General features: G+C 34.3%; 1 protein-coding gene across 1 annotated transcript; it reads right to left on the bottom strand.

The window, feature by feature from the left end:
• Positions 1 to 476: 476 nt before the first annotated feature.
• On the bottom strand, positions 477 to 6,549 carry gpr157 (G protein-coupled receptor 157). Its single transcript, XM_051097358.1, has 4 exons — positions 5,746 to 6,549; positions 4,405 to 4,618; positions 1,535 to 1,729; positions 477 to 1,369 (listed from the first exon to the last, which is right to left on the bottom strand). Exons 1-4 carry the CDS (start codon positions 6,120 to 6,122, stop codon positions 1,175 to 1,177), a joined length of 981 nt encoding a protein of 326 aa, XP_050953315.1. The 5' UTR covers positions 6,123 to 6,549; the 3' UTR covers positions 477 to 1,174.
• Between the last annotated feature and the right edge of the window lie 10,950 nt (positions 6,550 to 17,499).

Raw genomic sequence — 17,499 nt, forward strand, 5'->3', positions numbered from 1 at the left:
GTTTCATTAAAATGTCATGACTGGATTTTCCATGTTCATCTTCTCCATAGTTTGAACGCAATGCCCACATCTCAAAATGAACAATGAATGACTGTATTTGTATTAACTAACATTTACAAAGATTAATAGTGTAATAAATGTATTGTTCATTGTTCGTGTTAGTTAATACATTAACTAATACGATAAAGTGTTACAAATTCAATTTTAGATTTAATAATGTTTATAAATAAATATCAGAAAACCTAAACTATATAAAAATAAAAATAACTGAATAACTTGAAGCACTAAATTAACCAGCTGGAAAAAAAATTAAAACTAAAACTAAAATAAACCTAAATGGAAATAACAATAAAAAGACAAAACAAAACAAAATGACAAAAAATTGGAGACTGAAAACATAAAAACAAAAGCTAATTCAAAATATTTATTAAAACAATAACAGTATATAAAAATACTAAAATAACACTAAATCTGGTAATGAATCGCTTTATTGAAATCAACTGATATGCTGATAAAATATAACTATGATACATATTCATAACTACATATACAAAGATTAAAAGGCACTTCTTCCCTATTGTTTCAAAGGTGTTAAGGCATTGTGTGAAAAAATAAATGTGACTCAATACAAAGAAAAGTGAAAAAAGTGAAAAGAAATGATACGTTTGTACATATAAATACATCACATAAACATAAATCATGCTTTAAAAATACACATCAAATGTAATAACACTGCATTAAGAATGCATGTGCTTTGCTGAGAGAAAGAGGGAAAACAAATCCCTTGTAAAAACACTTCACAGTACATTTGCCGTTTTGGTCACTAGATAATAAACTGCTGTATCCCTCGCTTCCCCTGAGCTACAGATCTCATTTCTATTTAAATGAACATGAGATATCTGCGGCAGCAGAATGAAAACAGATTCGGAAGACAGAAAGCCTCTCGCCTAAAGTGCTGAGCTAAACCGGTAACAGAAAGTGCGTTTGTGTTCAATGCTCTGCGGGTTTGGTGCATGTGACCGCAGTCCCCTGTAATCCGTGAAGGCGCTTGGTCAAACAAGAAGGCTGAGTGTAAGGCTCTGATACAACTCCAACAACGCCGTAAAGTCACTCCAGCCTTGTGCATTCAAATAGAGTTAAATGTGCCACAGTAGATGCAGGATCATAGCAGCTTTTACCCCTCACTGGTGTTTTCATCCCTGTGTGAAGGCGTGTATGCACCTGTCCTGTTCTGGGATGCTGATTCTGAGCGCCAGCGTCCGTCCTGACCTCTGCAGCAGAGCAGAGCCACCAGTCGTGAACGAATCGAGGGAGTCAACAGCACAAACATGATGCAGTTCGCAGCTCCTTGAAAGGTGTTTCCAATTCCCTTTTAAAAGAATGAAAATCAGAATCATTGGGCTGCCGAATGCAATAAAGACACGTACAGATAAATGACTTTGATGAAGTATACAAATAAACTGCATGAATGGGACTTAAATTAAATTAAGTTTAAGTATAATTCAGGCTAACTAAGTGGAACCGGGTGACTCACATGCAAGGTGACCAACACTGGGTTGTGTCCTGCAGGCGAGTCGGTCACCAGGAGCAGGAAGCGGATGGTGCTCCACATGCGGAGCATGATAAAGATGATGGGGATAAGGGTAAGCTTCCTGTCTGCCATGGAAGATGATGAGTTAGACACAGGGCTGCTGGTCAGGATGGGACGGTACTCAGACAGGGCTGCATGCTTAAATACGTCAGAGAAAAAGGGCATAAAAAAGGATTAGCATTCATAAGTCTTCCAAAAAACAGACCTAAAAATAAAATTTAGATTTGCAGGATGAAAAGTCATACGGGTTTGCAACAAGAGGATGCCTGTAAGATTTTAAAATGAATACAATTAAAGTAGTTCACTTCCAGAACAAAAATTTACAGATGATGTACTTGCCCCATTGGCATCCAAATGTTCATGTCTTTCTTTCTTCAGTCGTAAAGGAATTATGTTTTTTGAGGAAAACATTTTAGGAATTATCTCTGTTTAGTGGACTTCAATGGGGCCTGCAAGTTTGAACATTCAAAATGCAGTTTAAATGCAGCCTCAAAGAGCTCTAAATGATCCCAGCTGAGGAAGAAGGGTCTTACCTGGCAAAACGATGGGTTATTTTCTAAAAAAAAAAAAAAAATACAATTTATATACTTTTTAACCTTAAATGCTCATCTTGTTTAGCTCTGCCATACTCAATACAATTAGGGTAGGTCGAAAAACTCCCATCTCATTTTCTCCTCCAACTTTAAAATCATCCTACATCGCTGCAGAGTTACCAAATTGGTGTTTACAAAGTAAAAATGCAAAGGAGGTCAAACGCCCTTTATAAAGAAAAAAACAGCGATGTAGGGTGATTTGGAAAAGAAGTTGGAGGAGAAAATGAGATGGGAGTTTTTCGACCTACCCTAACTGTATTGACCCGGATTACACAAAGTATGCATGTGCATTGCAAGACAAGACGAGCATTTGAGGTTAAAAAGTATATACCTTTTTATTTTTATTTTTTAGAAAATGACCGATCGTTTCGCTAGATAAAACCCTTATTCCCCGGCTGGGATCAGTTAGAGCTCTTTGAAGCTGCATGTTGGACGTTTAAACTCACGGGCACCATTGAGGTCCACTATAATGGAGATAATTCCTGAAATGTTTTCCTCAAAAAACATAATTTCATTACAACTGATGAGTACATTATCTGTAATTTTTTGTTCTATAAGTGAACTACTCCTTTAATACTTGTATTTAGCAAGAATTAATGCAGAACTAAAAAATGATCACTAAACTGATCAAGAGTGACAATTGTTACCAAAGCTGTTTTTGTAAGTACTGTTCTTTTGAGCTTTCTATTATGCGAAGAACTACAAACTATTTATTGAACACCAAATCAACATATTAGAATGATTTCTAAAGGATCATGTGACACTGAAGAATGCTAAAATTCAGCTTCGCCATCATAGGAATAAATTACATTTTAAAATATATTTAAATAGAAACCAATTATTTTAAATGATTAATAATAATGATAATAATAATAATTCACAATATTCAATATTCAATTCACAAATTCAGCTTTGGTGGGCAATAGAGACTTTTTTTCAAAATCTTACAGCTGTCAAACTTTTAACGGTAGTGTACATGATGACACGTTTTTGTTTTTTGTTTTGTTTTTTTTGCTGATCTATTAATTTAAGAGTATTGAAACTGGCTGGCAAACCTCAAGCCAAAACTTTTACAAGGAAACAACATAACCATACACTCCTATTACTACAGCACATGGTTTGCAGAATGCAGTTGTGTTACTATTACAAGAATGTGGGCCAGTTTTTAAAGGAGAAGTTCACTTTCAGAATGAAAATTTCCTAATAATTTACTCAGCCTTATGTCATCCAAAATGTTCTAGTCTTTCTTTCTTCAGTCAAAAAGAAATGAAGGTTTTTGAGGAAAACATTCCGGATTTTCTCCATATAATGGACCTCAATGGGAGCCACTGGGCTGAAGATCCAAATTGCAGTTTCAATGCAGCTTCAACGGGCTCTACACGATCCCAGCCAAGAAATAAAGGTCTTATCCAGCAACACAATTGCTCATTTTCTAAAAAAAATGTTACATTTATATACTTTTTAACCACAAATGCTCATCTTGCACTAGCTTTGCAAAGCACATTTTTACACATTGCGCAATCACCTTGGAAAAGTCACATGCAGGTTTGTTCTTTGACTGTGTACAAAAAAGGTAGGGTATAGGGCAAAAAACTTAATCTCATTTTCTCCTCCAACTTCAAAATTGTCCGACAAACAGTGTTCTACCTTTTTTTTTTGTAAAAGGAGTTTGACTTTCTGGTTGGTACCTCCACCTACATCACATGTGCGTTATTAAATAATGCATGAGGTCCAGCTGGTGCAAGATGAGCATTTGTGGTTAAAAAGTATATAAACTGTATTTTTCTTAGAAAATGAACAACCGTTTTACTAAATAAGACCCTTATTCCTCGGCTGCCATTGTGTAGAGCCTTTTGAAGCTGCATTGAAACTGCAATTTGGACCTGGCCACCATAAAAGTCCACTATATGGAGAAAAATCTTGGAATGTTTTCCTCAAAAAACTTCATTTCTTTTCGACTGATGAAAGAAAGACATGAACATCTTGGATGACATGCGGGTTAGTTAATTATCAGGAAATTTTCTTCTGGAAGTGAACTTCTCATTTAATATCCATGACATTTTCAGGCCTAGAAATCACTATCTTATGATAACATGATATTTCTCTGATACATTAGCTCTGGACCTCATTCTAGAAATATTATGAGTTTTTGAAAATGTCGTGCAAACCTCTGCTAAACAGTAACATTAAACTGTCTGTGATGAGCCGCGGTGGACTTACTGCTCTGTGAATGTGTAACTTTATAAGGATGTACAGGACTGGCAGTGTGACATAGGCAATGAACTCCCAGATCTTAGCCGTGAGCAGCATCCACAGCACATGGTCTTTAGCCTGGATGTCCACCCAGCACCAGCCAACAGACACTTCAGAGGCATCATAGCCGATCTTGTGCAGGGACAGGGCTGCCACAGTGATGGCAAAAGGAACTCCCCAGCTGACACAAACCACAAATCACAAGATCAGACTGCAGACAGACATCCTTAGGCTACGCATACAAACTTATGTTCAAAACAAAACTTCTCCCTTAATACACAAAATCCCTATTAAAGTCTCTGTAAATTAATGAACACTGACTAAAATCCTTTTTTTGTTTGTGCAGTTGAAAGTATATGATTCTAAGGTAAAATATTATAAAAGGAATATAAATGATCTCATCTCCTTTTCTAAATTGCAGTGTTATATAGGAAATAATCTCCTTTCTACCTGTAAATTAAATTAAAATATGTGACCCTGGACCACAAAACCAGTCTTAAGTATGGGTATATTTGTAGCAATAGCCAAAAATACATTGTATGGGTCAAAATGATTGATTTTTCTTTTATGCCAAAAATCGTTAGGATATTAAGTAAAGATGTTCCATTAAGATATTTGGTAAATTTCCTATCGTCAATATATCAAAATTTAATTTCTGATTAGTAATATGCATTGCTAAGAACTTCATTTTGACAACATTAAATCAATATCAATATTTAGATTTTTTTGCACTCTCAGATTCCAGATTTTCAAATACTTGTATTTCAGGCAAATATCATCCTATTCTAACAAATCATACAATGGAAAGCTTATTTATCCAGCTTATAGATGATTAAATATTTCAAAACAAATTTACCTTTAAGACTGGTTTTGTGGTCCAGGGTCACATATAAGCATGACATGCACATTTTTCACTAAAATATTCCATACCAGAACCGTAAAACAACCGTAATGTGTAAATTTATAGATTTTATTTTTATGTAAAAGACAAACTTCTTGATCTACACCTAAACTAATTTTACAAATACTACTCATTAAGAAATAATTAACATTAAGTTGAAAGATAATGTTAAGAAAATCGTTAAATTGAACCCATAAACAATCACTGAACGTTTTAAATGTATTATTAAAGTGAACTGTGACTCAGTCATTTTTTTTTAAACATCTGTTTTTGTTTTCCACAGAAGAAAAGCCAGACAGGTTTGGTACACCACAATGGTGAGTACATTTTGAAAGAACTGAGTGAGAATTTTTGAGGCGAACTGTTCCTTTAAGAATTTCCTGTCAGTGAAGGAATGCTTTGTTTACCTGATAAGATGAAAATACAGCACCAAGTTGTCGGCCTGTCTCTGGCTGGACTTCACAATAAAAACGTATAGGTATACAGCAATAGCCACGGTCCAGAAGAATGAGCTAGTGTTGGCGAATGTGGAAATTGCTCCTTGCGCAATACAATCTGCAGAATCAGTCTCAAAAACAACCAAAACTCCGTAAAAGTAAGACAGTGCAGACAGAAGGTCCGTGACAGACAGATAAACGAGGAGTTTTCTCGGTGTAGTTCTCAGATCGAGCCATCTTGCAAATGTGCATATAATTAAAAGTGAGCCAAAAAACGAAAGTACACATGATGTCAGAATAACAACCTGTTCGTAAACATACACCTCGGTCCGGTTCGTCTCGGCCATAGTTTTCCCTTGTAAGACTTTAAAAAATACCAGCGCCTTGTTTTTTGCGTGTTCAGTGTTTGGTAAAGTCTTACTTAAAGTATTGAATCCACTTGTAACCCGAAGAGATTTCCAGTACACTTTTCCCTTGACGAAGCATTACCCTGTAGTGTAAACAAGACGGTCTTTAAGATCCAGCGGCGTAAGAGGCTTTACAAATCCAGTCCAACAGCTTCTTCACAACTGCTAAGGCCAATAACAACAATCAAAACATGTTGAATTTTATGTCCATTTTTGTTACTACACCTGATTGACTTTATAAAGCAGACTAAACGTACTCCAGACTTGAAATCGAAACTAACGAACTCGCAAACTTTGTTTTTGCGTTTAACATTTTAAGTCGCTGGTGTTGTGGACTGATTCACCAAGTGATTCGAATCCTTTGAAACAAAACACTAAAAAGATTCGAACAGAACGTTTCAACGTCACGCAGGTAGATGGTGACATATAACCGTTTGCTTAAGCGATTCGTTAAAAACACTGAATTACTCCACACAGTTTTACTGTGCTTTATTAAAAGAGACTTCAGAGAGAACATTCAACTTTTTTCCTTACAAACGACAGATCAAATTTTTTAAATCACGAACCATGAACCAATGATTACTCTTTGTTTAACAATAGTTTTACTACAAATGCCATGGTTAAACCTATTACTTTCGTATGGGAACATTTGATTCACTTTAAAGACTGATTCTGCAACACCGGAACCGTTCACGAACCAAACACTAGTACAAAGCACTGACTGTAAACGAAGATTCCAAACATTCTTTTTCTTCAGAACGTTAACAAAATGTCATTCACCCGGAAATATTATTATATGCAAATGCATTCCAACATTCCAAACAGAACTGTGAGAGAGTTATGTGCGCAAGCAATGCGGCATTGCAAATATTCCTGCAATTATTGACAATTAAATACATGCAATCACTATAATACACCATTAGATGGCGCAATGTGAACTTCCATCAAACTTCAAGGTATTGTTTTTTTTTTTCTTTTAACCTCTTTATATCATTCATTTTTTGACTTGTCTTACTTTAAGTTTTTTAAATGAGATGGTGTTTTTTGTCCAGAAAAGAGAAGAAAAGAAAAAAAGAGAAAAGTAGCCTATATTTCAGCTTCCAGTGAGATTTCTGTGTCTATCAGTCTATTATTTAGGCCAGGATTAATTTTAGGTAAATGCATCTCCTTTTATCACACTGTCACCAGTAGGGTTTTCTAAGAATACTGTTTCCTGGAGAACTGCAGCATTCTGTCCTGATGCAATGTGGTGCAGCATCGTTTTATTTCAGGCATGGAAGAAGAAAGCAGAGAAGAGAAAAGAAAAATCAATGCTTTGCTTGATCCTCCATTATAGGCAACCTTTAGTTTTCTTCCCGTCATCTGTGAGTTGTGCATTCAGTGTTATTTAGAGGAGTTTCAGTGTCTCTTATTCTCATTACTCGATGTTAATGTTACAGTTCCAAAAAGTGCAGCGGTGTCTTTTTTTTGCTCTCAAAAATACCCTTAGGCTTGACAGGCATCACCAACATAAATATGACATCAGCACTGTGTATTCTCTTGCCATGCATCCATAATTAATTAAGTGAATTTCTAAATTCTGCCAGTAAGGTGTGAAGATGCAGCCTAAAGGTTGTTCAGTGTGAGCATTAATGATGAGGCCTTCAGCAGAGGGAATCATTATATTTTAAATGTGTTGAATAATATATTTTATTGGATTATATGTTGTGTAATTTGATGTAAAAATATATCTGAGAAGGACAAAGTACACCTATTTTATATGCTGATATACTCATGTTTAATTTGAATCTGTTATCACAGATAATACATGTAAGTTAAACTCTAGAGCCACTGACATAATACAATTCACACTCACGAGATAAACTAGAATAAAATGCAAAATACCTTCTGTCTATGTCTGGGTTAATCATACAACTGAAACAACATGACACGTTTGTTGGGAGTTTGCCCTGGGCATTTATTATGCACACTGTTTTGTGTAATTGACATCCTCTCTTAAAATCCAATCTAAGTGACTAAAGTGGCCTACAGGACAGATATCTGAAGTTATTCATACAGTTCATTTGCTATAATTGCTCTTTAATATAGATGGTGTTCAGCATTAATATGTTTGTGAAGGCTACACTCCATTGCGCTGCATTATAATGACACTTTTAGGGTATGATTTAAAACAAAATGCTTTAATACATTGTGAAGACCTTACTAAGTTGATTTCCTGTTTTCTAAACATGTTCAAACTTATTGGAACACTGATGTGATTATATCAAAACCTCAAGTGAGTTACAGGCGCTTTATTCATCACAATAAACTGCCCTTCTGATGAGCAACAACCGAAACCCAAACACTAATAAAATTCTCTTAAAATGAAACTTAACTTAAAACCACTTCAAAGAATGAACATTCACCAGAAATAAAGAAATAACACAATGAGACAATAACGACAACATTACAGAAACGCTTTTTTATTGTTATTGGGAAAAAATGCATTTATATAGAATTATCACAGTATTTATTTTATTACAGTCTATTTTCAAATAAATATTATTTCATACAAATAAAAAAAATGTTATACAAATACTAAAAAATGTTATCCACCATTTTCCTGAACGCAGCAGTCTCGCCCGACGACTGAAACGATGCTTTACATTCGGTCTCTGGTGTTTCTAGTCAATAATATCATTTTCCAAGTCTATAATATAACATTCAGCATATAAAAATGGTTTTAAAAAGCACGTCGCCATAGTTTCACCACTTTACATTGTCACAATGATCGTCTTTTTGCAGTAACTCACCTGTTATAGTTTAATGAGTGGGAAGATGCCGTGTTGCCAAGGCTGCGATTTTACTACGGAATTGGGCTATTTTAATATTGTTGCCATGGGTTGTTTTTCATGTCCGCGGGCTGAAGCGACCCAAATAATGTGATATTTAGCCCATGAAATGCTACTTTTACCAGGGGAACCCTGCCAAAAAACATGTATTTTACCCCCCCGACGCGATTTTTACCGGGAAACCCCATTCGAAACGATTGGGCTACTTTTGCGTAGCAATTGGGCGGGTTTTTTGTGAAAACCTGGCAACCCTGGATGACATGAAGTGACAGGAGGTTAGCAGCATTGAAAACAGATGAGGGCATGTTTATACAGCTCCCGAACGGGGTGAAGTCCACGGGATTTTATCCACAAAATGATAAGAGCATATATTATTTTATTATTTCACACACAGTATTTTAACTTAAACACGTTACGCCATGATTGGTTTCTTTTGTCATTGTTTATGCAAGTAGCAAGCGCCAAACACGGACAGATTTGCTGGTGACGTATGCAAAACAAGTAACGTATTGTACAGGAATTCCTTAAGTTTATTGCTGTTACTGTGGGAGCCAACAATAGAGGGTTTGCACTATTTGGTCCGTTACCGGATGTGCGGCCATATTGGTGATACTCGGATGTAAACAACAGCACTAATTGCATGGATAATATACTATCCTACTGAATACCTTGTTCTGTTAATTAATGCTGTCTAAACCATGAAAAAAATGTGTGGAAGCTGCTAAGGACTTAATAGGCAGGAAAGGGCTCAATATTTGACAAACTGAAGTTAATAGGTGGAAAAGATAAGTGCAAGCAGAATTAACAGTTATTAGCCTAATATTTCACCTGACCATCCGACCGGAAATGGTAAGAAAAAACACGAGATTGATGCCCCGGAAACCCTGGTTAAGTTTGGTCAACCACAAACGCCTTTTGTTCCTCAGTTTTTTGCACTCTTCTTGATTTGTTCTAACTTTTGGTAGTCTGTAGTACTTCAAATGTGTTTCTTGGTTTGACCGATTAGTACAGCCCAAAACATTACAATAATCGACCATTTTCAGCAGCAATAATCAGCAAAATATCCGAGTTTTGTTCTGTTCAGTGGCATTGTTTACATTAGGTGCTACAAATATGGACGCTTGATGACGCGTTGTGAAAACAATCTACAGCAACGCTTAATCCTGCACACATTTAGTTATACTGAAAAAGTTTAAGTTTAATTAATTCAGTCATTTTTTTTTTTTTTTTTACCGTTTTAACAGATTTCTACAGAGACCAGAACACAAGATCATGGCGGGACTCAGCGGTTACTCAGGAAAGAGGTGGATTTAAGTGAAATGTTTTTGGTTTATGATATGATTAATGTTTCGGTCCATTAGCAAACTAACACATAATAAACAAATCATGAATATGTCATCAGACTGTAAGCTAAGTATAGGCCTAGTATAAACAGGCCACACCATGTCATTTCAGTACTGAAACTGTGAAATCTGGTCAGCTGATATTCACAATAACACTTGACTGAATCACTACTGATCTCATGGAAAAGACAGAAAAAAGGAACAGACTGATCTAAACTATGACAACAATGTAATGGAAAAAAGGAGCAAACATACTACAAGCATAAATCAATCTTTCAGTCGCTGTAAGTGTTCAAAGTAGCAGTGACTCACAATTAGAAGAAGAATGAATCGGTAGAGAAACTTGATAATGAGTACAGACTGAGGTTTCTCTGTTTTGTCTCTCTCCAGCCTCTGAGCGCGGGTAGGCAGCTGAGTGCATGAGCGGGGTCGGATGGATGGGCCTTCCAAGGTGACGAGTTTCTGCGGCAGTATACTTGCTGATTGCTTCGTTCTCACTCCACACAACAACCAGCTAAGACACTGCCAAAGAACCACTCACAGCAGCGGCCATCATCCCTCACGCGCTCTCTTCCCTTCCATCACTTCAGCATCTTGTCGGTGACTGTAAAGGCTCCTCGTATATGACTCTCCCATCTCCGGCGGGTGAGCTCTGGACACTTTAATACTCTGCTCATGGAATGTCCACAGTATTTGTATGACAGCCAGGGACAGAGGTATATTTCCCCTTAAAGAATAAGCCTTTGTTCTGCTTTCACTTTCCAAGAGATGACAGTAGGTGAGAGGTCTCCTGAAAACACAGAAAACATCTCATACTTCCAGTTTATTACACCTCACCACAGCTGCTTGTGAAAACAGAACTTGGTGACGCAACACAGGGAATGACAGCATTCACATTTCAGAAAATTATTTATTCAATCAGTATTTTTTTTAGGTAAATATATAATAATTTACAATACACTACCAGTCAAAAGTTTTTGAACAGTAAGATTTTTAATGTTTTTTTTTAAAGAAGTCTCTTTTGCTCACCAAAATACAGCAAAAGCAATAATATTGTGAAATATTTTTACTATTTAAAATAACTGTTTTCTATTTGAATATATTTAAAAATGTAATTTATTCCTGTGATCAAAGCTAAATTTTCAACAATATCATATATAAACACTATAGTTTGATCAGTAAAAAGTATAACAATATACAATATATATTTGTTTTCCATAATTATAAATAAACAAATACCTAAATAAATTATAAATTATAATAATTTAATTTATACAACTACATAAAAATTATAAATTATAATGAATTATGAAATAGAATAAAGAAAACAATACAACATAATATATATATATATATATATATATATATATATATACTCTACTGTTCAGCAGTTTGGGGTCAGTAGGATCAGTACAATTTTAGTGTTTTGTTTTTATTATTATCATAATTTAAAATAACTATTTTAATATAATTCTATTTTCTATTTTAATATAATATTAAATATATTTCTGTAATGGCAAAGCTGTATTTTGCAGCAATTACTCCAAGTCTTCAGTGTCACACGATTTTTTTTAGGACTCCTTGATTTATTTGAAATAAAAATATTTTGTAACATTATAAATGTCTTTACTCTTACATTTAATTAATCTAACGCATCCTTGCAGAATAAAAGTATTATTTTTATTCAGAAAAAAAACTAGATATCTTAAGATAACCAAGATACCCCTTTGGCATTTATAATTTATTTTAATTTGTTTTTTGCATTCCACAAAATTTAGGAAGGTTCCTGCTTAAAACCCACAAAAACACCTGTTTAATAATTTAAAAAATGTCCAAAATTTGTTTTTATATTTGTATTTTATATTTACATTTTAATAATATATTAAATAATATTAATGTTAATAATATATTTATAAATATATTTATAAAGCCAAAAGTACTGATTAAGAAAACAATTTTTTTGCTGTGAAACTGGCAAATTACAGTAAAAAGGCACAATGACGACTGCATAACAGAGGATAGAAAGTACCAAAAATCACAGTTCCCATATGATGTCATTTCATCATAACTGTGTGACACACAAAGGCACTAACTTCCAGGCTAGCATTTAACAATAACCTATGACAGAACCACAACACTTACCTTTATTAATCACAAGATGAAAACAAACCCTGAGGATACACTGACGCAGAACTCTCTCTACACTTTACGACAGTAACGCTAGCTTGCTAATGTAAACAAGCCTCCAAAACTAACGTCTTAAAGAGAAAGACTGAACTCTTACAAAAAAAAGAGAGTTTGAGAGGCCACCACACCTCAGGGAGGGGAGAGTACACCTTCCTTTATTACTTATATGAACTATGCTCACCCTCTACACCGCAAATAGAGCCGTGACTCACTTATTCTCAAATAAACGTTGAATCTAGGTTCAAAGGGTTTAGCCTATATAAGAAACTGTGAGAACAGATGTGTGTGAAAGAGCATTAGCGTTTGCACGAGTGTGTCATATGTTTGTGACGGAGGGGTCGGTCCGGTCCCTGATTTGTTGTTCACCTACACAAGCAGTGTGCAAGCCCTATCTGTCGGTATTCCCCACAGTGCATCTATTTTGGGCAGGCAGCCTCTCTCCTAAGGGCTCTGCCAGAGAAGAAGGGCCTCTGCTCACTTAGCAAGAAGGCTTAGAAGAGAGTGGGAGAGAGTTAGCGTGTGCGTGGGAGAGCGGAAGAGTGAGGAAGAGAAATTGGAGGCACAATTAAAGAGAAATAAAAAGTGAAAAAGAGAAAAAAAGGGCTCGTGGGGCTGCTGGTGACAGCTAAATCAGATCAGGGTCTTGAAATGCGGCAGAAGCGCTTGCAGCATTAGCTGCGCGTCACACCAGGCTTAGTCACTGTCATCAGATGCACGAAATCCCGTACTGAAGCAATAAGTGGGAACTGTGACCCAGCTGTTTCTTTTTTTTTATCTGCAGTGACGAGTCATGGCACGTAATAAACGGCCGCACACACGCATGTTAGCCCTTGAAATGAGCATTTGCCTATGAAAACAGGTTGAGGTCAAGAGAGGGCTAAGTAGCGCATGTGATATTATCTTCGTTCCTTGCTCTTCGGTCCGGGCGAGAGGCACCAGTGAAGCCTTTTTACAGCAACTGCTGATACAATATTCCATTGCGTCCTCTGCGTTATCTGAGTCTGAGCAAACACACCTGTAATTATGAGACTATTTCGGCCTGCGCTGACTGCTACAGTACCTCACATGAGTGCTGACATCACCGCGGGAAGGGGGAGGGGGACAGAAACAGGGTGAGGCTTTCCTAGAAAAAACTTCAAGCAACTTTCTTTGCTTTTACACTTCACCCAAATAGTTAACAAACCATGAAATGAATAGTGATATGGGGGAATTTCTGTGACGGGTTTGCAAAGAAGAACAAACAGTCAATGGAAAGTTTTCCACTGAATAGTAGAATTAAAAGCAAAATAAATAAATAAACAAATACATTTTTATATTAATTTTTAAAAACTATTTTTAAACTAACAAAATTTTTAAACAAACAAAAATAAACTTTTTTTCCTTATTTCAAAATAAATATTTATCTAAAATACTGACATAATTGTTTATATATATATATACCATATTATTTTTTTTTAAATTTATATTAAAATAAAGAGTAATCTTATTGCTCTATATAGTGACATATACTTGTATATAAAATTTGTAATAAAAATATATATATAAAATACACATTGTTTTTTATTTCTAGTACAATAAATACTTATATATGTATATATAATTTAATTTCATATTTATTTATGTATTTCTATATAACATTTTTTATTATTTTAATTTTTTTTTTAATTAATTTAATTTAATTTTTATTTCTATTAAAATAAATACTTATCTAAAATACTGATATATATGTTATATATATGTATACGTGTGTGTAAGTAATTTAGTTTTAATATTTATTTATTTATTTCTGTATTTCAATATAACAACATGTATAAAAAAATTATATATAAATATATATAAATTATATATATATAATATGTATACATTATCTACTTTTATATATATATATATATAAAAAAACCGTGTGTGTGTGTATATATATAATTTATTTAGAATATTTATTTCTGTATTTCTATAAAACAACATATACTTAGAAATTATATAATAAAACTATATATTAAATAATATATAAACATGTTTGTTTTTGAATGTACTGTTATTGTACTTATTGCTTTTTGGTTTAAAACCAATTTTTAAGCATGCATTTTATTAAACTGTGTTAGATTGAAGCATACAAAATATATAATCTATTTAACAAATAAGCATATATTTATCATTATATATATATATATATATATATATATATATACATTTATACAAAAAATAACATTCTTATGTTTTTTTAAATATAAAATGCTTTGTTTTTTAGCATTAAATTTGTTACATTAGCAAGAAAAAAAATGGTAACACTTTACAATAAGGTTCATTAGTTAACATTAGTTGACTTCATTAGTTAACAATAACAAAGAATGAACAATACTTAATATTTATTCTAAGATAATGTTAATTTCAGCATTTTTTGCATTATTAAAAATCACAAGTAGTTAATGCACTGTGAACTAACACGAACAAACAATGAACAACTGTATTTTTATAAACTAACATTATAAATGTATAAATGTAGTGTTCATTGTTTGTTCATGTTAGTTAATACATTAACTAGTGTTAACAAATGAAACCTTTTATTGTAAAGTGTTGCCAAACAATAATGCAAGATGTAACACGCCTTATACAAAAGATTTTTAAATAATTGTACTGAAACAAAACGAAAAATGGAATATATAACAAGTCTTATGCAAATATCTTCTGCAGGTTTGTTTCTCAATTAAATGTAATTTAGAGAATTTCATTTTAAAGATTTTTAAATAATTGCACTAAAACAAAACAGAAATACTGATTAACTGTACATTTCTGTTTCGTCTCAGACTTGACAACCTGTCGGTCCTGCTTGGCTGGCTTTTTAGATACAGGACGTGTCTATCACGTCATAGTGTTGGTGTTTTGTGTGATATAACATGACAGAACGCACGATAAATGACATCCTCAACACTAGTACATATTATCAGATTAAAGGCTTTGAATTCTGTCAGCAAAGTATCATTAGACCACATCTAAAGGCTGCTTTGAGGAAATCTGATCAACTCTTTGGACAGACAAACATAAATACACACCCACAGATGAGCACACAGCTGCCTGACGCTTCTTAGAAACAGAAGAATGCTACATGTGTGCCACCCAAATCAGCACAGATGTAGAAAATCATTATATCACATGCAGTGCCTTGTAAAAACATTCAGACCCCCACATGCCCACACACACTCATAAACACGCCTCGTGATCTGGTTTCTGCTGCAGTTGCTAAATTGCAGTGTTGTGTCCCTGTGTCTGTCTCGTGAGGCCGACGGCTTGCTGAGGCCACATGATGGCAGGAATTCCTGGCTGCTTTGGGCCTGATGTAATCGCTAATACAGGCTTTCAGGAAGCAGGGGAAAAACACACGCGCATACACACGCACCTGCCAGCTGGCACTGGCGTGTGCCTGTACGCCTCTGACACACTTCAGAACTGAGATACACAGGTGGTGATTTAACTGACGGATCACATTCAAGGGTTTACGGGTCACAAAGTTTGCCTGAATTTATGTGGAGAGGTTAAAACGGGAACCGGGAAAATCGGAATGCCTAATAAACTTTAAATTAAACTGAGTGAATCCAGTAGTAGAGGAGCAGCTAATGTATATAGCATCTCTTAAAGAGATAGTTCACCCAAAAATGAGAATTAAGTCATTGTTTACTTGTTTTAATTTAAAGTGTTTACAAAAATCATATTTTCAAAATGATTTTGAAATGTATATACTATTGGGTTTCACAATAGTACACTTTTTTTTAAATTTTTGGGTGATCTATCCCTTTAAATATGCATTATCCACTCTAAAACCTAGTCTTGTCCATATTATTTGCAACATATGTAAATCTCGTAATAAATCAGTCAGAATGCAGTCAAAGTTAGTACTGAAACTAATCTCAGAAAGATTCATGTACATCAACCGGGACAGAAACGTATTGAATAACTAGGAGCAGACACTCACCTTACTGCTGACACAGGGTCTCTTATTTTCTCCAGGACATCTGGATAGGTTTCTGTAAAAGAAACACTTTGTTTTGACCACCATCTGCACAGTTGTTTTCTCGCCCTCTTTCTCCCACGGTTGTGTCACTCTGTCTATAGAACAGCAGTCATTTCATTCCTCGGACTTAATCATCTTAAAGGGAAAGTACTGCTAAATGTCACGGAGCAAAACTTCTCATGTTTGTTCCTTTATTTTGCTAATTGAAATAGAACTGAGCCAGCAAGTTCCCCTCTGATTTTAGTCGAAGCTGGTACTTTATTGTAAGAAAAAATATTATAAAAATAGTATATTTTAACATTATACGGGAAGTTAAGTCACTGGAAACAACAGCCAATAAATAGAAATAAATAAATCAGAAATTATTTTTTCCACTAAAGGGAGCATATTCTTTCAAACTATATAGAAACACTCAATGCTACACTTTTATGTTGAATACTGAAATGAAATGTATTTATTAAAATAAATGTCTTTCTATTAAGATAGAGATTTAAAGGGATAGTTCACCCAAAAATGAAAATTCTGTCATTAATTCACAACAGTACCACGATTTTTTTATTTTTGTTTTCTTCGCACACAAAAAGTATTGTCATAGCTTCATAACATTACAGTTCAACCACTGATGCCACATGGACTATTTTAATTATGTCTTTACTACCTTTCTGGTCCTTGAACGTGTCAGTTGCATTGCTGTCTATGCAGGGTCAGAAAACTCTCGGATTTAATAAAAAAAAAAAAATCTTAATTTGTGTTCTGATAATGAACACAATTATCAGTAATTAATGACTTAATGAATTTTCATTTTTGGGTGAACTGTCCCTTTAAATCAATTTCAAAACCTTATTTTATGTCATACTGTATTTAACCAGGACTAAAGCAGAAGATATAATAGACATAAAAAAATTAACATTAATAACATTTTCGAGGCGTTTTTGTCCCATTCAGTTGCA

Source organism: Labeo rohita, chromosome 23 (assembly GCF_022985175.1).
Source record: "Labeo rohita strain BAU-BD-2019 chromosome 23, IGBB_LRoh.1.0, whole genome shotgun sequence".
Lineage (NCBI taxonomy): Eukaryota > Metazoa > Chordata > Actinopteri > Cypriniformes > Cyprinidae > Labeo > Labeo rohita.